A 23,681-nucleotide genomic window follows, 5' to 3' on the forward strand; every position below is an offset into this window, starting at 1 on the left:
GAACATTATCTCTGAGGTCAAGTTATAATTGCCCTCTGTAAGCTAAGGGCTGCTTGAAGCTGTATTTCCAGCAGCGCTGCTTTGGCACTACTTAAGCATCAGCCTTTGGGAAACCTTCAAAGGTGGCTTCATTCCAGCCCACATCCACCTGCGACTTCCGCCAGCTGCCCGCCGGCGAGGCTCTGTTGGGCAGGAACGTGCGTTACAGCAGCGTAAAGCTCCCTGGAGGCCGGCAGACCGTTTTGCAGGCAGCGCTGTTGAAGCTGGTGATGAGGGTGGTTCGTGGCCGCGGGTCTGATGAGGAGAGGGACATCGGGTAGCTCAGAAATCCTGCGTGGCAAGTTGTGCTGACTTTGCTGCTGAAGGCGCGCTAAAGCAACTCTCAATTCCTCACTCCGGCATCCTTGGCTTTTTTTTTTTTTCCCCCCCTCCTCCCCCCGCCTCTCTCCTTTGCTCCTCAGAGCATCCCTGAAGACGGAAGGAACTCGGAGCACTGCAAGATCTATATAGCCACCCAGGGCTGCCTGCAGACCACGGTGAATGACTTCTGGGCCATGGTGTATCAGGAGAACAGTCACGTCATTGTCATGACAACCAAGGAGGTGGAGCGGGGCAGGGTGAGCGCTTGTAGGGTGCTGTCCCCCAGCCTGAACGTTACCAGCACGAATAGCGTTTAGTTAAGTTGCCCCTGGCTAGCTTTCGTTTCAGTTCTCCTCTGTCTCGTGGCGTTGCGTTAGCTCTTCTTCATGAAAGAAGCACACCACTGCTCTGCGCAGCCTGTAAATATTCATGGAGTGTCCCTCACGTGGGGATTTGCGGGTGGCAGACGGGGAGAGAGAAGGCAGCGTGCTTGTTAGAGCAAGCTGGAAAGCGGGGGAGTGTGTGTCGCAAGCTGTGTGCGGGACAAACGTGATCGCACAACCTGCCTGCGTGCCTCCTGTACGCGTTTCACTAAGAGTGGGTTGGTACGGGCCGAGGAATACAGTGAAATTCTCTGCGGAGCCATTTGCCGGAACAGCCTTCCCTAGTAAAGAGAGGAGCTAATTATGATTGGCATGAGCAGTGTTGCTTAGGAATAAGTGTTGGGGGGGGGGATGTGCTTGCAGCAGCCCCGTGCGGAGATGGGATAAAGGATAGCTCTGCTCACGAGCCTTCCTTTGGGTTGGCAAAGTCACTGTAGCAAAGAGGGGACGGGCTGGAGGACAGGAGGGGTGTAGACAGCCTATGGAGCCCCTTGGGATGGAGATTTGGCTCAGGAATTAGGCAATGACCAGACCAACAGCTCAGGTGCTGTGTGTCCTTGGCAAAGCAATGCCTACCTGAGGCCGGGGCTGAGGAGGACAATTCCCCTAGGGATCACGTCCTTCCTATAGGAATGGCCCTTTCCAGTACATCCCCAGTTCGAAGGAAATGCTGCGTGTGTACGGCTCTCCTTTAAACCTCTGCGCCGGGGCTGCGTGCCCTTGGAGTGCAGCAGCATCCCTGAGCAAGGTGTTTGGGGGTTCACCTTCCAGCTCCCCCAGCCGCGACTAACGAGCCGCTCTCTGATGTTGCCACAGAACAAATGCTTCCGTTACTGGCCAGACAAGAGTTGCGCCAAGGAATACGGGTGCATCTGTGTGCGCAACGTGAGCGAGCGTGAGGCCCAGGGCTACTACCTTCGGGAGCTGGAGATCTTCCGGACTGACCGAGTGAGTCCTCTGCTGCTGTCTGCCCACCATCCTGGGAACGGGCTGGTGCTGGAGGAGCTGTGGCTTCTCTGGTTGTTTTTTTGGTTTTGGGGGTTTTTTTGGGGTTTTTTTTGTTTTTTTAAAAAAAACTTAATGGTCCCACTGCTTAAGTTCTGGGCCACTTTGCCCCAGCTTTGATAAAAGGAAAGGAAGGCGAAGCCTCCTGGTAGGAGGGGGTTTCTGACTGGGTGGTGGGTCTCTGCTCCCCGCAGGATGAGCGCCCGAGGCTGGTGAAGCACTATCAGTATTTCAGTTGGCCAGACCACGGGGTGCCCAATGAGCCAGGAGGGGTTCTGAGCTTTCTGGACCAAGTGAATCGGGCACAGCGAAGCATTCCAGGCACGGGGCCCATCATAGTGCACTGCAGGTAGGAACCAGCGGGGCACTGCAGTGGGGATGGGTAATAAAAACGTGTCTCTTCTTTTCATTACCCCTGACACTGGGTTATCGTGTCAGCTGATGGCGGGGGATGGGGATATACGGATGGGGAAATAGAGCCCTCCTCTAGAGCTCACTGGTGATAGCGCAGGGAATCACAGACTGTGTTGGGTTGGAAGGGACCTCTAAAGGCCATCTCGTCCCACCCCCCTGCAGTGAGCAGGGACATCTGTAACTAGATCAGGTTGCTCAGAGCCCCATCCATTCCCCTTGAATGTCTCCAGGGATGGTGCCCCCCCAGCCTAAGAAGAGCAGACCTGATCTGGAGGCGGTGGCTCTGCTGCAGCCTGCTAGACTCTGATCTCCTACGGGTCAGCGTTTGGCTGGGCTTATCTTATAGCAGCCGCGCCAAATCCGCCCGGGATGGACCAGGCGTGCAGACGAGTGTGGGAGCTGAGCTGACTAACTCGGGGCAATATACCTTCCTGCAATGATTTTCTTCCTTTCTCTCTCCAGTGCTGGAATAGGACGCACAGGCACCATCATAGTGATAGATATTCTGGTGGATATTATTCACAGGCAAGGTATGTCTCCCTGTCTCACGGCTTTCACCGTTCGCCTTGCTCTGACCAGTTATGGGAGAACCCTGCTCTTGTGCAAGCAGTGGGTACCTGATCTCCAGGCAGTGGGTTGGACTTGTCCGGGAAACAGCGGGCACAGGCTTAGCCTGAACGTGGGGCGAAAAGGGCATTTGTACTGTGCGCAGTTCCCCCTTTCTCTGTGGGCCAAGAGATGGAGCTCTATCGTAATGAAAGGTGAGCTCTATCGTAATGGAAGGTGAACTCTCTCCAAAAGGGTGTGCCCATGGACAGTAATGTGAGACTGGGGAGAGCCTTCTCCTTGGCATCAATGGGGCCAGGATTTCAAGGTCTCCTGGACAACCCTCCTTTATTGAGGGCAGCAGGGCGGGGGGAAACATGTTGAGTAAGGGCTACGCCAGTAGCTACTGGCTACTCCAGGAGCCCTTTTAGAAATAAGCCCCCCAGACTCTCTTGTGTAGAAGGGCTGTCACGCTTACCTGAAATTTTAGAGCCATTGTGGATCACTCTGTGGCATCTCTGGGTCTGGTCCAGGAGCCCTGAGGCAGGTGGACCCTCTTCAGCAATGGTTGTATCTGTTTCATAAACCGCGCAAGGGTGGTAAGTCTGGATCTGTAGGAAGTTGCTGCGGAACAGACCTGATTCCCCTTCCCTTGCTCCAAGGCAGTCAGCCCCTGCCTCAGCCATCCTCAGTCCAAGAAGTTCTGGCGGGGATAAAAAAGGAAATAAAAGTAAAAATCTCCTAGGCAGGGATGCACCAAATCCTTTCGCAATATTCGGTGTGCAGCGAGGTACTGAAAGCTTTCAAAGCTGTCTTAAGGAAATAATTTTTCAACCTAATTCCCACTCCCTAAACCTCACCTTCTCGCTCCTGAGCAGGTTTGGACTGCGATATCGACATCCCCAAAACTATCCAGATGGTACGCCGGCAGCGTTCGGGCATGGTGCAGACAGAGGCCCAGTACAAGTTCGTTTACATGGCTGTCCAGCAGTACATCGAGGCTGAGCAGAAGAGGTTGGAAGAAGAACAGGTGAGTCCCGTTTGGCTCGGTTGGAAAAGCAAAGGCAGAACTTGAGCCACCCCAACCACCACCTCCAGCCCCACCTCCTCCCTGGAACTCAAACGCTGCCCCGAACGCGTGGAAACCAACCCGCTCCCCTGCTGGCATACGGGATCTTGTAAGGCTTTCTTCTGCTTTGAGTGGGATTTTTATAGTCTTTGCTTTCTCTTTCAGAGGAGTAAAAGGAAAGAGCGAGACTACTTGAATATCGGCTACTCTCCTATGGAAAAAGGCAGAGCCAAAGGGCAGCCCCCTTCACCGCGGACCCAGTCTGTGTAAGATGAACGTCTCTCTGCCAGGGCTAAGAACTTCTGCAGCAGGAGGGAGAACAGCTTGAGCAAAGGCCCCGGTATCTATCCTTTGCTAGCCTGCTTCTCCCGTACCTGAGACCTGACCGGTTGCCGGCTGTCGTATGGGAACGGCTGAAAATAAACAGGCGATCCCACCACACCGTCAGCGCTGGTGGTAGCAGCTCACCGTGCTTGTGTGCTACGCTTTTGGAAAGGAGAGGAGGAAATAGATGCTAGCCTTTAGCGAGTTGTGCCCCGTATCCTTGGCTCTGGAGAACGTCTCCGGAGAATCGGCCAGAGAGTGAAACTGCTGCTGCCACTGAGGGACTTCTACAGCAAACTCTGAAGGAAGACGAGAAGGGAGCAGGGCAGGGGGATTTGCACCCATGTGGAGAGGGAGCATGTGCTAAGGAGCATGAGTTCCTTACATAAGCAGAGATAAAAACCCCAAATTATGTTTTTTTCCTTCTTGCCCCAAGTCGTGGGATACCAGTGAGGGATGGAGAAGGGGTTATAAGTTGAAGGTGAGTGGGTAGAGGCATCTGTTATACGTCTGTTATACGATACCAGAGCGTTTGGGCACCTTGAATTGCAGGATCGGTTTTGAAAGAAGAGCTGGCTGGGCAGCAGCAGAGGCGTGGGTGCTAAAGTGGAGGCAGAAATGCTGCCGCCGGGCTCATGCAGAACAAAAAACCCAACAGAAGAGGGCATAAGGAGATGTCACATGTTGGGATCTTCCCTGCTGGCCTCTAGAAACATCTGTGTGCTGTTTAAAACGCCCAACTTTGAAAGTGCGGCTCTGAATAAATGAGGGTGGGGAGGCTTGAGTGGGACTGAGCCAAGGTGAGCTCTGCGTGGCTGGTGCTGTCGGCTCCAGAGAGCTCCCGCGAGTCCAGCTTTGGGTGTCAAACCCGCTTCAGAGGTACTTGGATCTGGCCTTTGGAGCAGCCCTCTCCTTCCAGGAGGTTTTGGAAAATCCAGAGAAATTGGGTATGTAGAGAAAGTAAGAGTAGGAAATACCAGGAGCTGTGGTATTTCCTGGTCCTGCAGAAACTTCGGATCCGTGAAAGGCTGACATGTGGAGGAAGGTTCAAAGCTCCATCCCCAAGCCGTGTTGGAACCTAGGAGGGGTGGCTCAGAGGGAGAGAAAACAGAGATTGAGAACAGCGCGTAACCTGGTGTCGTCCTATCCACAAGGCTGGGGAGAGAAAAAGGCAGCTTGGCTGGGCCATCGCCCGCTTCCCACTGTCCACCTGCCTCTGGGAAAAGATCCGGAGTGGTGAGCTGTTAATAACAAGGCTTTGTTTCTTGACAGGGTTGATGATGAGTCAGCTTCCGTCTACGAGAACCTTAACATCAAAAGCCCAAAGGTTTCAGGGATGAGTAATACAGGGCGATAAAGGAGCCGGAGGTGAGCTGTATGGAGGCTGTGCAGGTAGGAATGCTTCCCTTGATTAACCGAGAGTGTCACCGCAGCCTGTTTACGTTGCGTTTGACCCAGCTCCTCTCCAGCTCCGCGTAGGCAGATCTCCCCGGCTCTGCCCGCAGCGGGGAAGGCAGCTGCGCTTTGAAATGTGGCGGAGCCTGAAGACGTGGCTGTGGCCGGCTGCTGATGGGAGAACAGGGGCAAATGGGGCGCTGTAACAGGGAAACGCGTTTACAGCGATGGGGGAGATCTGCTTTTTGGAGCGTCGCGTCAGGCTCTGGGAACCAGACTGCGCTATGTCTGCACAGGAGTGGGAGAGACCGCGCGCGCCGGGAGCGTCTCAGCTCTGTAACCTTATCAGTGCACCTTTCTCCCGGTTGTAAACCATGCCACCCTTCTTGTCTTCTTGTTTTGGAATGCAGGGTTTACAGTGTTTACGTCCACCCCTTTTCCAAGTTCTGCAATTGCGGACAATTTTTTTTTTTTTTTTTTTTTTTGCCCGTCTTGCCTTCCCCAAGCACCTTGGATTCAGCGAGGAAGAAGCTGACTGTAAGAAACAAGCAGAGTCTGCGCCCCAGAACATGCCTTGACCTAACTTATTTCATGAGAAGGATCATCTCCCATTCTCCCCCGTATCAGTAGGTTGATATTTATGTGGAAGTGCCTCTGGACATTCATTAGGGAATCAAGGCTCAGTTTTAATTTTTTTTTTTTTTTTTATTTAAGGTTCTTATTTTTTACACACAAATTGTTAAACAGAATGGAAGTGACTATTTGCTTAGGAGCTTTCCCAGGGTTGCCCGCTTAGGGCGTTAGTGAAATGGTAGTACAATTTAATGTTTTCATTAGGTCAATCATTTCTAAGCTTAGAAGTGTTTTTAGACTGAATCCTGGAGTAACTTTGCTGCCTGCGAGGGTGAGAAGCAGAGAGCGAGCGCTGCCTGGGCCCAGGGATCTGCAGCTCTGCTGGTTCTTCTTCTCACGCTTCCTTTATGGCTTCTACCAGTCCTAGATTTCTCTGCAACCCTGCCGAAGCAGACCGAGCAATCGCTGCTGCTGCAGCACAGCAGATGCGTGCGCGTGTGTGTGTGTGTGTGTCCCTGAGAGCCTGCTAGCTGCTCCGCACGTGGGTTTCATGGAATTGAGACAGGGGTGAGCACCTCCATCTTTGACCCGGTGGGTCTGGATGTCGAGCTATGTGAAATCCCACCTAGCTGATGGGTGCTGAGGAGTAGGAGAGCAGCTTTGGCTGTGCACTGGGCTTTCAGCCGCCCGCAGCGAGTCCCAGCCGAGGATGCTAATCTGAGCTGAACTTTTTGAGCCGGGCCCCCTCTAAGCTTGATGCAGCTCTGCCGTTACCTTGCTGCGTGACCTCTTTATTTTTTTTTCTCCCCTGCAACTATACGACAAGGCAAGTGTTGTGCCTGCTGAGTAGGAGTGTTGTAGGAGTGTTTGTGACTTGACCAGTGCCACGAAGATGAGTGTGTTGTTGCGTGGAGCGTCCCAGCTCTGTTGATGAGTCTCAACTTGTGACTGCCAGTGCTTCCTGCTGTTCCAGCCTTAAGACCTGCAAATAATCCTGCCAAAGAACCCCTTCCTGCAGGAGTCGTCAGTCTCTAAAAGTGTGCTCTGTGGGGAGCCTTGGGTCGGAGTGCCAGTGCCTGAACCTCCAGAGCATGCGTGGGGCTGATGCCGAGGTCCTCCTGGGTCTCTGGGACTGGACGGACTTGCCGCATGGCTGATGCCGAGGTCCTCCTGGGTCTCTGGGACTGGACGGACTTGCTGCATGGTTGGGGTGTTAGTGCCTGGAGCACCAGCTCCAAGCATTGAGCAGAAGGGGTTGAACAAAAGCACAATGACATACCTTGGCTGTATTTCCTGGCTGGTCTTTCTGGTCCCTTGTCACAGGGACAGGAGAACTGTTTATTTTTATTGCACTTTTAATAAATGTTGAATATTCTCAAGGCTCTCTTTTTTTTTTTTTTTTTTTTTTTTTTTTCCCCTTTCTTTCTAAGTAGTTTGAATTTGGGGAAAGTGACTGACAGTTGGTGTGGACAGTGGGGCGTCCTGAGTGTCTCCCATCACCAAACGCGGCTGTTCAGGGCCCCGTTTTCATTTGCTTTGAACCTTCCCTTTGGCCGTGCGTAAGTGAGAGGTTCAGCTGCCTGTGAGCTAAACCTTCCACCTTTGCTTCCAAGTACGTGGGGAGAAGGGGAAGTGCAGAGGGACAGTCCCCGCAAGGATGCCGTGACAGACTATTAGGAACGGCTGGAACAGTGAGAACATCTCCGTGGCCAGCGTAACAATAGATTTTATAAGGCTGAAGATGTTATTTCCCTCTCCCCTGCCCTTGGGTCTCATCAGCGGGACTTGAAGGGTGACAAAGATGTAATGACAAAGCATTTCATCTCTACTAGTGTCTATTTGCTGGCCTTAGCCCCAGACACACCCTGGGTAAAATGGAAGTGCCTTCTCGGCCTTAAGTCTGGGTGAGTCACTTTTTTCCAAGAACAGACTAAAATTGGCGCTGTGAAGATATCCTTGCGGTGGCAAGCACGGGGGAAAGGGACAGGCCAATACAAGCGAGAATCCCCGTGCCTTTGGCGGGAGCTGTGACGGTGCCTGGAGCCGTTGCTGCAGACGCGTGGCTGGCACAGATAGCGCCGGCCTGCAGCTGGCCAGCAAAGGGCTTGCAGACGCAGCAACGCGCAGAAGTTTTGCGTAGCGGCAGGCTTGAGTTACTTCTGCCGCTGCTTCAGCCTTTTCTATTTCAAATTAGATTTCCTGAAAGGGGAGACTGGAAGTGTCTTTCATCCGGGTGGGAAGAAGCACGAGACGAGCAGCCTTTGCGGCTTCTCATTTTTTCAGGCGACATCGGGTAAGCCCAGAGGGAAATTGCGCCCGGGACAACACCGCCTAGATGGTAGTAAGTATGAATTTACAGGATAAAGCTGTCCGTGTGTGCAGGACTGACAGCACTGGGGCAGCTGATGCACAGACGGACTGACGTACGGGCACGCTGTGTAGCTGCCGTGATCTGGGAATGCAGCTGGACTCAGGACTGCGACATGAACGCCTCCCACGGCAAGTGAGAAGGGAAATGGGGAGTTAATTGCTACAAATGGACACCGTGCATTGTATAAAACATAATTTAATACATACACGTACGGTACTTGCATACAATACTGTCTTACATCCATGTGTTTGAATAGAAAACATTTAATTGTAAGCCGCCTTCATCATGAAGACTTTTGTTAATCACCGTCAGAAGATCGCTGCATTAAATAAAAATAGAGTGTAAGAAACTGGCCTGTGTCTTAATACTGACACATTTGAAGATTAGGAGGGTAAAGCTGTCAAAAGGTGGAACTTTTATTGTTTTGGCAACAGTTTGCCTGTGACAAGCGTGAATGAAGTTTGCGCATGAAGTAACTTGGGGGCAGGGTTCTACTGCTGGGGCCGCGTGCCTAACAGAAATCACCCCCTGGGTCCAAAATCGCTTTCCAGGTAGGGATGAGTGATTTTTTTTAATCATCTTCTTAGGGGGGAAAAAAAAAAAAATGAGTTAGAATGGCTACTCTGTTCTGTTCAATAGCCCATCGGGACGGTGACGCTGCTCAGGTGGGTAGCAGTGATCGATCCGTGTTTTGTCAGCAGGAGGCAGCAGTTACACCTCCAGTATTGACCAACACTGCGGAAACGTTTCAAGCGTGTGGAATAAGGATAATTTTCATCTGCTTGTATGACTTCGACATGTCTTTACCCTCCCAATCCCAGCTCCTCTTAGGAATAATCATGTAGATCCTTCAGTTTTCAAAAATAGCCCTTTATTCCCCAAGGGAGTTAGAGGAACTGTACCCGCTGTCACCTGGTATCCGGCCAAGCCGGCACACGGCCGTGTGCCACTGGAGGCAAACAGTCCTAGAAGCCTGTCTGCTGCTTTCCAGGCTCTGGTTTCCATGGAGAGTTTGGCAGCAGGATGCCGAGGCGGCTCCTTGGAGCACTCCTGGGCTGGAGACAAGCTTGGCAGGCAAGGATTTCAGCAGAGCTCCCAGAGGTGGATGCGGGGGTTGGAGTGTCGGCACAGGAGGAGTGTGGGGAACGGGACACGGGGTCTGCCAGCAACCCAAGGAATGCCGTCAGGGCAGCAGACCCCGTTCCTGCCTCCCTGATGCGCCGTGGGGAAGGAGCCGACAGCCTCGCCGGACGGGAGCGAGGGGCTGCCTGGCTGCTACTGGAAAGGGAGTTGTGTCACGGGGGCTGCCGCGGTGGTGTGCTTCGGGGGAAGATACTCTGGCCTGCTCATTGCAACAGTCCTTGTGAAGCAGCGGAGGTTCCCCGTCTTCAGGGCACACTGGACTGGCCACAGAATGATGCAGAACAGGATGATGATCAACGCGGAGAGGAGGACTATGCGTTTCCAGTCGTCGCACATGTCGCAGCGGGACAGCCTCCCGGCTAACCCAGTCGGGGGGGCCTCGGGACTTTCTGGCTTGCTCATGGCGACATCAATGGAGATACACGAGTCCGGATTCTCAGGGTCATCAGATGACTGGCGGCAGCAGAGCTTGGTCCCTTCCATCCAGAGCACCTTCTCCTGCTGGAGTTCAGGGGGCAGCGTGGCAAGGAGCTCCTTGCTGGTCTGCAGTGCTGGGGCACCTTCCAGGGGGATGCTGGTCAGCTGCCGGCAGAAAGGACAGGGGAGCTGGTCCTCTGGGTGGTTCGGGGGCAGCCCTTTGCTCAGGCGGGCCACGCACTCCAGGCAGAAAACGTGGGAGCATTGGAGCAGCTTGGGCGTCTTGAAGGTGTTGTCGTAGGTGTTGAAGCAAATGGAGCACTCAACAGGGGAGGTTGGCTTCGGAGAGGTTGGGTTCGGGGAGCCTGGCTTGTCGGTTGGGGACCTCGCCTTCCTCTTGCCGTCTCCTGGGGAGGTGACAATGATGGGGCTGATGGGGATGGGGATTTCACTTGGAGACGCAGGGACTGGGCTGGTGGGAGAGTCCGGCGTGTTGGAGTGCCACAGATGTGTGAAGCACGACATGATGGAGCCCGAGGAAATAAAGAGAGCCCTGGGAGACTCTAGAAGAGAAGAAAACCACAGCCTTCATTTTAGACAATGTGAAGACACCCATCACCAGACCTGTGTTTAACCCCTTAAAAGGAACAAAGAGCAAGTTTGTGATTTCCGCTGTATCCTGAGCCTGGAATAGATCCCTGCGAGAGGTGAGAATGACACAGGTAGCCTGTTCGAAGCTGCATACCGAAGGTGAAGTTAAACATCCTGCAAAGAAGCAAGCAACCAGCAGAGGTCCACCATCCAGCCAAAGCCTTTTCACCAAAACCACCATGGCGTTATAGATGGGTGCAGTCTTCCCCCGTACATGCCTCCCTCTGGGCAGAAAAAAAACACAACAAAAACCTACCCCGGCTGGTGCTCCCCGACACCTGAGCAGGGAGGAGAGCAGAAGACTCCATGAGGTCAAGTAGGGACCTCGCTATGGCAGTCTATTAGTCTGGGAGGCACTCAGATATTATGGTGGCAGCATGAGCAAGGCCTAAGAGACAGATAACACTATTCAGTTGTGGAGGTAGCGGGGGTGGGGGGGGTGGGGTGCGTGTCTGTGTGTGAATCTCTTCTCTCTGGTGTGCTCAGACAGAACTTCGTGCCTCGAATCATGGTTCTGCGTGCTGCCTGGCCGGCAAGGGAGGCACCACCCAACGGCGCCGCCTGGTTTTGGCTATCCACAGTGGGATCTGAACCCCCTCGTGTCGCGGGAGGAGCCAAGGGAGGTGAGAGCTTGCAAAGTCTGTTCCGTCCTCAACCCCCAACCAGCACAAGCAGCGTGTCCGTCTCGTCACCGTGACACAGCAAGAAAAGCAATATTGGAGGAAATGGCCTTGCTGCCAGAGCAAGGGGAATTCTCTGCTGTTTCCTTGTTGCTCTGCTTTCCCTAGGGAAACACGGTTCTTCCCTGTGCGCAGCCCAGGGGAAGGGCCAGCTCTCTGCTTTATTGTGATGTGCGAGCGGGAACCTTGAGTTCTTGAATGGCTAAATACGTCGGTTCCAGCAAATTGGTTTATAACTTACTCCAGCCTTATCAGCAACCTCAGTATTACCTCGAATTCCAGTTATCCTGGGCTAGACACGCAGCTTCACCTAATTCCGATATTCAGATACGTGACTTTTCCGCCATCGAGTACTTTTACCTGAAAGCAAGCGTTTAGCTGGAGGAAATTCCCAGCGACGACGGCCCTGACGCCGTATGCCCGGGGAACATTTTTTTTAGGCTGTGTCACTAAACTAGCCAGGCTTGATTCTTTGTGTTGGGAGATTTAGCCATGACAAGCCAGAAATGTTCCGATTGCTGCTGTAATTACAGGTCTCCAGTCAAGCCAGCACTGGCTCACCAGCATGGGCTCGAGCCTCAGCATAAAAGCTAATTTAAGGCGGCAGAAAGACCACGTATTCCTCGCGTTGCGCACACAAAAAAGTCTCCTTTATTTAAGAATGAAGTATTCTCTCCCAGCACAGCTAGCATTGCCAGCGCTGAAACCAGCTTTCGTGACCCTTCCTTCGCTGTCTTCTCTCGTTCTAAATCAAGACGTTTTTGTGAAGCCCCTCCTCAAGTTAAATTTTCAGTCACAGACTATCTGCACTTTTCAGCAAGTTGCAATTTTTTTTTTTTTAAGTTATTTTTGGTGGGTGTTTTTTTTTTTTTTTTTTTCCCCTGTCTACAGATCACCCCGCGTGTTCGAGCACACTCTGGCAGATGCTGATGAATTACAAATCCCAACCCAAGCTGGCACGGAGAAGAGGGAAACCCCCCCCCCGTTGTTTTTTTTTTTTTTTTTTTTTTTTTCCTGAATCTTCTGTTTTGCAGAACTCCATCCCCTGCGTCCAGTTCTTTGCAGTCCCTCGGCTTGGGGTGTTTGTCAGAAATTCCGAGCAGCAAAACCAGTGGCAGAAGGTAACCTCAGAAAGAGAGAGCCTTCGCTTATGCAAACTATAATGTCACAACCTACGTGTAAAAGCTCTTCTGTTGGCGTTTTTTTTACGAGTTTGTGATGTGACGGCTATAGCAACAGCAGTATCTTGATAGTAAACTTGAGGAAGTTTACTCACAACAGTTACTTTTTTTTTTTTTATTGCAGATAAAAATCTGCAATGTTTATCTGCATTTTTTTAATGCAGCTGCAAGCTTTTGCCCACATTTTCCCTTCGCTAAAGATGATCGTGACGCTACGGATGCTTGTTAGCTTTGATAAATTTAAAGTCTACTTATTTTTATCGACGTCTTGGCGTTATGTGGCAGGTAGCTGACTTAAGCTGGGGAGAAACGAAGAGCAGGGCAGGGAGCCGAGGCGTGGGAAAGGCAGTTTTAATTCATAATCCGCCACACCGGAGAGGTCAGCCTCTGCCTGCTTCTTGTGTCGTCGGCTGGGGTGCCGTAGAGCTGATGCTCGGAAAGTTAAATTGGGTTTGGGCGGCAGCTGAGGCAGGGGCCAGGACTTCTCCTGGGCATTACTGCTGTACCACTCACTGAGAGCCAGCCCCTGGAGCTGGAGAGCCCCAAGGAAGACGTGCAGTGTGGAATCTCAACAGAATTAGTTAGGGTTTGGGGGTTTTTGTTGTTTTTCTATTGATTTGCTGCCCCCCCCCCCCCCACTACACAACCACATGATTCATTTATTTTTTTTTTAAATGCAAGACAATATTATCAATTGTTCAGACCTCCACGGTCACACCACTGCATTTCCTCAGACCCTGCAGCTATGTACCTTGCTTTACCCTGGGCTCTCCAGAAACTTTGGGAACATTAGTACGTAACTGAAGCGTTCAGGAGAGACGCGTAAACTCAGATTTAAAACTAAGTAGCTAAAGTACTTTATACTTGCCCAACAAGTTTTAGAAAACGTCTTTTTCCACCATAAAACCAGACAAAAGAGAGCACATGGTTAAGATGTTAAGATAGTGGCCAACGCTGTTCTGTAATACGATTCCCTAATGGTATTTCTAACTCCGAGCGACTGAATACACAGCAAGTTAAGAGGTGTACAGCAGATTAAAGTCTATAAATACCTGTTCAGAGTGCTGTTTAGGAGGAGAAAAGCATGTTCTGGGCTCTTGATTTCTACCCCTGAAGAGTCTTCTCTCCAGAGGATAGTCTTAGGCTCAGGGTGGTTTGTATTTATAAGCCGCCTTCTGGTATTCGAGCTCCCCGGTAGCTTCCCGCGTTGTTTCTGAGCACGGTAGGGCTGGCGAGACAAGTAACCTCTAACAGCTGCCTGCGTACAAGTGGCCCTGCCGCTGTAATTCAGGTATCTTTTATACCTTCCTGTCTGGAGGTGACTTTACCTGCTCCACCTGCCTTTCCCCATCACCACTGAATCACTCCATTGGCTGCGAGCGCTCCCGCTCCCGCTCCGGCCGGTTTCTATGACAAACAGGGCAGGCTGGAATGCTCCTGATAAGGGGCAGCGCTGAGGACACCCCGCCTGTGCCTGCCCTGGGGAAGCGATGGGAGAAATGTTTATTCCTTCATCTTCTCCGGACTGGGGAAGGGCTGCCTGCTTTCTGGGAAATTCTCGCAGTTCTTCGACTAGTTTTGAGGGTTTGTCTTTTTGTCATCATCGCTCTTCACAATCTGGTCCAGTTTGCGCGGATGTGCCGGCCGCGGTTTCACAGGGCAGGAAATCTTCCGAAAGAAAATTTGAGGAACACCTAAGAATAGCAGTTATTTTTCTCTTGTTTCTTCATAAAGGACAAATAACTTGAAAGTCCCTGAGATTAACAGCAGAAAGAAGGAGCCTGACGGTCAAATTTCTGGCGATTGGTTGAGAAAAAAAAAAAATTGTTGCAATAGAAAAAACCAGCATGAGTTTGAAAGACACAAAGCTGTTTATAAATTGATCGAACCACTCTATACAGTCATGTGTTTGCTCCAAGCTCTTATACCATTGTTCAAAATAATATTGTCTGGATTGTCACAGAGAAGGAATTCCATTCTTTGCAGCTTTGGGTAGCAATTGACATAGAGAAATATTTTTCAACCTGCAGACCTTTGGTGGTTCGAAGGACATCACTCAATGACCCAGGAAAAAGAAAATTTACACTCATGTGCAGGTAAGGAAACAAGGGCGGAGGGGGGGAAGTAACAAACATTGACAATTTAGTTCTTATTTATTGCAAATACTACTGTTCTTTGTTCAGTTTCTCAAAAAAAAAAAAAAAAGACACCAACATGAGATGGTCTGTGCATTTATTTCAGGATGGGATCAGAAAGTCCCTTCTTAAAAAAAATGGTTGAGAAAATTCACTCTCAAAACGTACGGAACTGTACCCATTTCTTGGGACGAAGAAGTGTCTAAAGCCCACAGACACGAATGGGAGTCGGATACAACTCGCTTCGGCTCCCACATTCCTCTACTTCAGGTCACACTTGAAATTCCGAAGGAGGCTTTTAAGAATGAGAGAAGCGTGTTGAAATTACCGAAGTTTTAAATGAGGTTTAGGACTAAAACTAAGGTGACCTGATCCTTCCACAGCTAGAAGGATCTGGTCTAGAGCATTGTTCCTCCAGGGGATTCACGGTGAGCTCCATGGGTGACTCCAGAAGACAAACACCTCAATGGAGAACGCAGGTTAAGACTAAATTTTCCCGGATTTGCATCTCAGTGGTAGAGCAGCGCGCACAGACCGTAGGAGTAACAACCCCTACCCGATGCTGAGTGAGCAACACCAGCACGGTGCGCTCCCCCAGCTATTTATGTTGCTGTTCAGGGATGAGCGAGGCCGGCAGCAAACACTATCCAGAGCTGACAAAGCAGGATGTTTGATGAATGGATGTAAATCATATTTTTAAAAGTCTTGCTCACTTAGTCACTTGCATAAGCACTTTGGTAAACCGGGCTCAAAATTAACAATGTTTCGGGAACACGCTCGGGAATGTCAGATTCGGCAACACGCCGAGGAACAAAAATCCTTGTTTTGGGTCTAGCTGAGACCCCCTCCCCTGGGAGACAGTGGAGCAACGCTGATTTGCTTTTTGGTCGTGCTCTAAAGAAAGACACAGGCACATTTTAAGCCCTTTATCCGCTGACAAGGCCGGGATTGATGAACTGCAGTGTGAGCAGGGTACCGCCATTTCAGAGTTTCGGTGGTTCTGAGGCTGGTCATTCCCTCAACGTGACCGGAGCCTGGAACGGGACGAGTCCAACTTGGAAGCCGAGAGCCTGGGGCAAACTGGGCCGCCCCGCACATGCCCGCACGCTCCTCCCTCCGCAAGGACACGCCGGGTACGCCTGGCAGGGAGCGTGCCGGGACCCAGCACCGTGCTGGGATGACGATCAGGGCTTGGCTCCCAAAAGCGAGTGGGAGGCTTGCTGTTATTTTTATCTTCGGCTTGGAGGAATAGACTGAGCATGTCAGGGACTGCAGCTGGTCTCGGGTGGATCCCGGAGGATCGGGAGCAATCAGCTGTGGGAGCACATGCCGTCATGTCTGCACTTAAAGGAACACTGGTACAAAGTAGGAACAGTTACTTCATTAACACTGTTATTTCCTTGCACTTGCATTAGCCGTGCACACCTCGGGTGCTTCTCAAAGGTATTCCCTGGGTAGAGGTGTAGGGGTATGCAAACAGCAGTCTGAAAATACGTGTTCCAAACGGATTTTTTGCTAAGCCACGCAGGAGTGAAGGTGATGTGACTGGAGCACTGGGATGAGACGTGGGAGATGCATCTCTCTGGCTATAAGCACCGTGACCTTGAGCAAAACGCTTAATTTCCATGGACTTCTGGGGCTCATTTCCTAAATGAATAAATAATTGGATAAACGAAATAAAATTAAGAAAAGGAATTGTGAGCCTTCCTTTTTGGTCATAGTCTTTCCCTGGATTGTGCATTTAGATGGGAACCTGGGAGGGATGGTGCTGCGCAGTAGATAGGGCTGGTCACAGTGGCTCCAGCCACAGACCTAACGCAGGATCCCACCCGCAGCGAATAACTGTGATTGAAACATCGAAGCTTTCGGCTGTCGGACCCTTCCCACCATCACCTCTCCTTATTTTACCCGCAGCAGTAGCCACCGCCATCTCCTCCGGGACTGGGGGTGAAGCACTGAGATCTTCTGAAGGGTATGTATTCTTTTCCGGGGGATTTAGGAAGGTTTGTAATGAAAAAGATTATTTCTAACGGCAACTACCAACTGGCTGAGGACATGACCATTTAAAAACTTGCAAGCCAGGCTCCTTAGTGTGAAAAGAAGCAAAGTATACTGCAGAGTAACAAAAACAGACTACTGATCATCGCTTTAGGCTGCTTCCTTGGCTCGTCTCTGCCTCCACCGCTGCCTAAGTATGTAATTCCTTTCATTCTCTGTGTAGTTCATCTCAGTAGATAAACTGAAGCCACCAGGTAATGCTGGGTGGGGAAAAAAAAAATCAAAATCAAAAAACACTGAGGAATGAGCAAGAAGCTGCTTCTGATCTCTCTCCCCCTTCATCCAAGGCTAGGTGGTTGCTCATTATTATGTACCACCTAACACACCTGGGGTTCTACTTTTCTGTTTATGTTTTGGGTGTTGTTTACAGCTCTGATTTGTTGGGCCATGTCCTAAGGCCGTGTATAAAGCCTGGAAGGGCTTTAGAAGGCCCCACGTGCTGGGAGAAACCCAAGGGAGCAGTTGCTACAGAAGCACAGAAGTGTCAAGAGCCAAACTGCTTTGGACTCAGCCTTTGCAGGACAAAACTCCAACGTATGTAAATGTTGTTCCTGCTTACAAAAGACACGTCTACTAGGTTCATGGAGCTGCAGCTTACTGTCAAGGAAAAAAAAATCTGGGTACGGCTTAGGACAGCTGTGCTGTTTTTATCTGGGTGAGAACAAGCCTGTATTAAATCAAACACCCTTGTGCAGCATGGAATAGAAGGCTCTGCAGGGTTAAATGCTTACAGCAGGAGGATGCTACTTAGACTACGCTTTTCTATGAGCTCACACGTTCACGTGCCGGCTCCCAAGCTACTGAAAGCCAGCGAAAATACACACGCGCACACACAAAACTTCTGCGACTTTTGGCACAGGTCCAGCTCGGTAGCTGAACTCTCCACCTTCCGCCGTTACCGTCCGTTCTTCGGATGCAGAAGAAGCGGTGAGACCCACTACTGCCTGAGTGTTCCTGGCAAACATTTCTTTGGCCTCCAGCTAGCATCGCTTTTTGATCCTACAGAGTTCCTCAGCGTCAAGAAGGCCGGGTGCTCTATGCAATTAGTGCTCCAGCGTGGTAAACAGCACCATTAAGTGATGTTTCCCGTGCTAACTCATGGAGCTCTTTTATTGGTCTGGCTTCACGTGCAGCTCGCTGCCTAACCAGGTGTTCGCTGTGAAGCCTTATCGTTGTTGCAGTAGTTTGCACCTACGGCTAGACTGGGCTATTTAAATTCCAAAGTATATATTATGTACTGTCAGGAAAGAGCCCTGGTGAGTCATCAGATAAGCTAGATGAGAACTCGCTGTGGGATACTTCTAATATAATTATATTTTATCCTTCTCTAACTGTTTCTATCAGACGACCTCAAGACACTTCACAGACACAGTGAACTGAGCCTTCCAATAACCATGTTTATCAAGGATGCTATCTCATTTTACAGCTGAGGAAGCTTTGCAGTGCACGAGACGCCCAGACAACCTTGAGAAGAGCTGCTGTGACCTCTGCGCAAGCAGCAATGCCTGGACAAGCTGCGCCCCTTGGCAGGGCAGAGTGAGGTGCCAGAGCAGAGGGATAAGACTCTAAACGGGCGGTGGGGTGGGAAACACCGCCAGAGTTGTGCATTAGCGATAAATGTCCGCTGAGGCAGCTCGATACGGATTTAGAGAAAAACTGTTAGGTAGAGCCACGGATTGTGTCCCTCAGGTGACTCCTGTTCTCCAAGTGGTGCCCGTCTTTACCGACCAGGCCAAGCCCAAGCTCTGGAACCATGTCCCTCTGCAGTTTAATCTCATTCGAACACCGGACCCACCTGCTCCCTAGCTTTGCACTGTTCTTCATTTCCTGTAGTCACCAGGAAAGCACCCTGATTAGATAATCATTACGAGGTACAGATGCAACGTAGCAATTTTCCTGATACTCTATAACTCATGTGACTATTACTCGTCAGTGGCTTGAGGCTGTGTGATTCAGCTTCTCGTGGCTAGATTCTCGAATAGCAAGAATAGCATCCATTCCCTGGGCATAAGGTCAGGTCTTCTTTTCTAGCCCATTATTTCTGAAGGAGTTAAGTTGGCTTGGACCAATGGCTAAACCGTGGTCTATAAATCATTGATGATCCATGATGCCATGCCTAGGAGACTGTTGGCTTTCCAAGTGTTTATGCTGCTTCTGTAGTGGCTTGCAAGGAAAGTTTGATATAAACAGTGTCTCAAAGGAAGAGTAAATCACAGCAGAATTGAGGTCCTTGGAAATATTCAGTGAGTGTGGCAGCTCTTTCAGTTAAGATGATACCCACAGTGTGGCCCGTAAAAGGAGTGGGGCTAGTCGAAGGGTTGTTAGATGTTCCCAAGAACTGCAGCGCCAGCTCCTTTTGATGCTGTAAGTGGCTCAAGTGCGGCTGGAGTTGAGATGCAGCGCATGTAAAGTGCATGGGAGCCAAAGTAATTACTCTCCTGAAGCACAAACGGGATGCTCTTCCCATGGACCAGTAAGGTAGCTGCTGTTGTTGCCAGCCCTAGAATACGTTATCCAGAGGCAGTTGCAGTCATAGCCTGTTGCTGATGAGGGACACTATCAGCAGGTCTAGAGGAGACGGCAATAGAAGTGAGGTGAAGGGCGATGCTAACAAGCTCTCACCAGCACATTGTTAATTGCTCTCATGGTTGTCCCACAGAGGTCATGTTCCGGCAGTGTTACTCACTTCCCGGCCCGGTGATGTGACATGATGAACTTGGGAAATGGCCTGTGATGTCAGAGCTGAGGAGTGAATGCCTGCAGGGACATCTTGCTTCTCCTCTCCAGTGACTTTTCCTTGTGTAACAAGCCACCTGCCCTCTGCTGGCTAAATTCTCCCCTTCCACGCGTGATCTGTGCTCAGCTCAACTCACAGCATCTATTCAGCAGAACAGATGCCTCACCCCACAGTGGGGGTTGTCTGCACTCATCAGAGCGCACCCAGCCAGGAAGGGGGCATGGGGTTGCTAATGCATCTGACCAGGGACATTTTCTGGTACACCAGACCTGAATTCCAGTGTGTGGCTCCCCATCAGATCACTAAAAAAAGCCTCTGATGTTGGTGGTGATGAGGGACAGGTTTCTCTGTGGTGAGTGCTCACACCCTGGGAGCTCTCTACTAATACTGATCTTTTCAGGTTACAAATAGCACGTTCTGAATTCACCCCTTTTGCTTTCTTCACCCTGCAAGACTCCACCAACTTGAGAAGGCCCAGATGACTGACACACCTTCTCAGCAATCTCCAAGGACAAGCGTGACCCTAAGCTCTCTGTTTCTGTGTCGTGTTCTCCCCATCCCCAAGGATGAACCAGCAGTCTTCCTTCTCCTATCCCCACGGATGTAATCCCACAGTCCCTGTGTATGACCTGAGAAATCAATGGCGACGCTTTTCCATAGAGCTCAGCAAAGCAAGCAGAACGGTGGCCGTGGTAACCTCCATAATTTCCAGCTGGGGGAAGGACACCATCGCACCTTGGTCTCGGTGGCACTGTCTTTCTCCTGCACTGAGCAAGCACAGGACTCCACCTACCGTCTCCTTCTCTTTCCCATCCCGTATCATAGTCCTGTAGCTTTGCGGTAGGGAAGTGCTTCTTATCTTTTTCTTCCTGGTTTTTTTTTTCTCTTTTTTTTCTCAAAAGCCCCAGAGAGCAATTATTTCTTCTATGCCCACTACCCACCTGACACAGAAACGATGGATGTGATGAAAAAACTTAGGACATGCCATCATAGCTCTCCTTTTTAAACTCTGGGCATTTTATATCCCTATTTTATGGATGGTGTCTATATTCTCTTTGCATTCCTAGAGTTTCTGAAATATTGATAGAGTTGATCTTCTCCAGACAGTGGCTGAATGCTTTTCCAAGTGTGACACTTCAGTTATTGACAATGCATAATGGGTTTACTTCTTGTAATTATATGCACTTTGGTATTCATTTGTGTTACTAACATATACAGTTAATCATTCAACTGCTTAAGGGAGTATACGGTAATATCCCAGATGTGAGACTGGCTAAAGGTACAGTAGGAAAAAATATCTTAGTGAGTTGTCCATGCTGAAGAGAGCAATTTATACTTCAATCCTAAAGAATGTGGTGGGACAAGAATGCAAAACATATCCTGATATGAATTTTTAAATATATCAGTAGATGCAGAGATGTAAACTGAGTTCCAGTAAGATAAGGCAAAGTGAAAAGCAGCTCAGTGTCGGCACAAGGGTAAAACGTCCTTCTAGGGCACCAGATAATTTATCACCGTTACCCTTATATGGAGATATAAAAAGAACATAAGGATGTTCTTTCTGCCTTCATAAAACTTTAATTTATAACTTCATCCCTGGGTCTGGTTCTGTCCCCAAACACTTTCTGACATATGGATCTGAGCTGGAGAGGCACTCTCATGCTTGGCGTTCCAGCAAGAGACATCATTTCAGTTAATGATTCAAAGGGAAAGAGCAATCATGAGTGATGTCCTTTTAATATATTTCTACTGTTTTCCATATGCATATTTATTATGCTATTTTAGCAAAGTAGGACACTAGAGCCCTTTGCAGCTCTCGCCTCAGACTCTGAGTCACTTGGCGTTCACTCTAGGGACTGGTAGAGTCACAAAAGCTGGTGTTTCGTAAGTGTGTGACTAGAGAGAGCAGAACTCACCTCTAGAGAGATAACTCTCTCTCTAGAGAGATAACTCACCAGATCCTCAACGGATACAAGTGGGTTTTACACTGGGCCGTTCTGGAGTTCCCCAGTGTGCTCACAATCGCTGAGGACCCAGGGCTCAGAGCGCTTAGAATCATAGAATGGTGGGGGTTGGAAGGGACCTCTGGAGATCACCCAGTCCCACTCCCGGCCAGAGCAGGGTCACCCACAGCAGGTGGCACAGGAACGCATCCAGGCAGGGTTGGAATGTCTCCAGAGACGGAGACTCCACCACCTCTCTGGGCAGCCTGTGCCAGGGCTCTGCCACCCTCACAGCAAAGAAGTTCCTCCTCATGTTGAGATGGAACTTCCCATGGTCAAGTTTGTGCCTGTTGCCCCTTGTCCTGTCTCCAGGCACCACTGAGAAGAGCCTGGCCCCATCCTCCTGACACCCACCCTTCAAGTATTTATAAGTGTTGATAAGGTCCCCCCTCAGCTGTCTTTTTTCCAGACTGAAGAGACCCAAATCCCTCATCCTTTCTTCATCAGAGAGGTGTTCCAGTCCCCTAATCATCTTGGTAGCCCTTTGCTGTCCCTTCTCCAGCAGTTCCCTGTCCTTCTTGAACCGGGGAGCCCAGAACTGGACCCAGCACTCCAGGTGCGGCCTCCCCAGGGCAGAGCAGAGGGGGAGGATGACCTCCCTCCACCTGCTGGCCACACTCTTCTTGATGCCCCCCAGGATGCCATTGGCCTTCTTGGCCACGAGGGCACATCGCTGGCTCATGGTTATCCCGTTGTCCCCCAGGACTCCCAGGTCTCTTTCCACAGAGCTGCTCTCCAGCAGGTCACCCCCAACCTGTACTGGGTTGGGCAGCCTTGGTGTCTCCTGGGGCAGCTCTTTGCCTTCCGTACGCATACACGTGCACGCACACAGTTGCACAGGTGAATGCATCATCCTACCGGGGTCTTTGTACATGGCATGCCCTAAATTGTGTGCCCCGTATCCTTTGCTCAGCACTTCACACTGGCGCCTGTCAGTGCTAGCATAACAATATTCCAGTGTAATTACCGGACAGGAACACTGTCCAGACACGGGCTGTCTGTCCCAGCATGGGGAAGTAGGAACTTGGAAGAGGGTTGTGGGATTTGGCCCTTTGCAAATAATGGAAATGCAGAATCCCTTATGCATGTGGGAAAACACAGAGGAACGTTACAGTATTTGTATTCACAGTGCAAACCATTTTCCATCTGTTAATACAGATATTAATTCTAGTTTACATATGAAATGCAAATGTTTGTGGGTTTATTTTACGCTCACTTCCTTCAAGCCTAATCCTATGCTAAATAACAACTACTTACAAAGAGTTCAGTGGAAAATGGGGATGCTCAGCCGTTTCCGGGAACAGACCTTTGGCTCTCAGATGAATTCAGCATCGTGCCCTGCCACTCATTCCGAGTAAAAAATTCTCCATAGAAATCCTCCGCCTAGCAGCAAGATGAAAGGTGAAGTTCTAGATTGCGGATCTGAGGTAGCAAACCCCTGGAGCCCGGATTTTGAATTCAGCTTTCAAGGATGTCAGACGGATGTACGCACCTCAAGATATTACACGAACTGCATGCCTTAGAGATTCCTCCTACCACTACTCCACCTCTGCAAAATACATCGGTGAAGATATTTAAGCTCTCTTGCTTAGCCGTGGACCTTTTGTGAAAGGGAGATATCAGGACAGATATGTCGATTGAAGTTATGCCAGGGAGGGACTGGCCTCCAGCCTTCCCACAATTACTTTGCGTTGCAGGCTTCCCATCCCTTTCTCCGGACCTTCTCCCAGCTATAGAATTACCCAGGCAACATCCCCCTGGAAGGTCATCACCCAGATTTAGTTAGTCCTCAAGTAAATAGTTCTCACTGATCAGAACATGAAGCGGGAGAAGAGCGTCTCTGGAGGGACTTTGATGTATTTTTAATGTAACTAATGCAGTCAGTGAGTGTTTCAGCAATGGATATGATATTAACCGCTAAACTAATTGTGTACCAATTTGCTTTTCCTACGTGCGATCTTAAATGTTTGTGCAGTCAACATGAAATAAATAATTAAATTTCTGTAATCCTTCTTGCCATTCTTGCTAATGATCAATATTTATGGTATAACATGATTTTTTTGAAGAGCATCAAGCTTCCCTGGGTCTCCCGAGTGCCTTTCTTTTCCACATCTTGTGCTTCCTGACCTGTGAACAGCCCAAATTGGACTTAACACAGTTGCCACAAGGGAAATAAATATTGGCTATGATGCAGGTGTCAGGAGGGGACACGTCTCTGTGTTATAAAAGGGTCTTT

At 50.1% G+C, this 23,681-nt stretch overlaps 2 protein-coding genes across 3 annotated transcripts in view; one reads left to right on the forward strand and one right to left on the reverse strand.

The window, feature by feature from the left end:
* Window positions 1-7,448, forward strand: part of LOC128918363 (tyrosine-protein phosphatase non-receptor type 11-like) — a 56,884-nt gene extending 49,436 nt beyond the window's left edge. Inside the window, exons 9-15 of the mRNA XM_054222490.1 lie at window positions 462-617; window positions 1,560-1,691; window positions 1,943-2,097; window positions 2,625-2,692; window positions 3,587-3,738; window positions 3,943-4,043; window positions 5,374-7,448. Of these exons, the coding sequence (XP_054078465.1) occupies window positions 462-617; window positions 1,560-1,691; window positions 1,943-2,097; window positions 2,625-2,692; window positions 3,587-3,738; window positions 3,943-4,043; window positions 5,374-5,458 (849 nt within the window). The 3' untranslated portion in view covers window positions 5,459-7,448. The remainder of the gene's footprint in view (window positions 1-461; window positions 618-1,559; window positions 1,692-1,942; window positions 2,098-2,624; window positions 2,693-3,586; window positions 3,739-3,942; window positions 4,044-5,373) is intronic.
* Window positions 7,449-9,649: 2,201 nt separating this feature from the next.
* Window positions 9,650-13,615, reverse strand: RNF223 (ring finger protein 223). 2 transcript variants are annotated; one of them, XM_054222520.1, is made up of 2 exons: window positions 10,908-10,959; window positions 9,650-10,563 (listed from the first exon to the last, which is right to left on the reverse strand). In XM_054222520.1, the coding sequence occupies exons 1-2, from the start codon at window positions 10,957-10,959 to the stop codon at window positions 9,716-9,718; spliced, it is 900 nt and encodes a 299-aa protein (XP_054078495.1). In that variant the 3' UTR covers window positions 9,650-9,715. The 2 variants fall into 2 exon arrangements, 1 of the variants encoding a protein (XP_054078495.1); XR_008469520.1 differs by lacking the exon at window positions 10,908-10,959 and adding an exon at window positions 13,565-13,615 and having other exon boundaries at window positions 10,445-10,563.
* Between the last annotated feature and the right edge of the window lie 10,066 nt (window positions 13,616-23,681).

The sequence above is a fragment of the Rissa tridactyla genome, chromosome 16 (assembly GCF_028500815.1).
Source record: "Rissa tridactyla isolate bRisTri1 chromosome 16, bRisTri1.patW.cur.20221130, whole genome shotgun sequence".
Classification (NCBI taxonomy): Eukaryota; Metazoa; Chordata; class Aves; order Charadriiformes; family Laridae; genus Rissa; species Rissa tridactyla.

Bases quoted from the DNA above. Each gene is read 5' to 3' on its own strand.
- RNF223 (XM_054222520.1), bottom strand. From the start codon at position 10,959: ATGGAGTCTTCTGCTCTCCTCCCTGCTCAGGTGTCGGGGAGCACCAGC. The intron at 10,564-10,907 runs GTAGGTTTTTGT...CTTCTCTTCTAG, and splicing joins GTCGGGGAGCACCAGCCGGG to AGTCTCCCAGGGCTCTCTTT.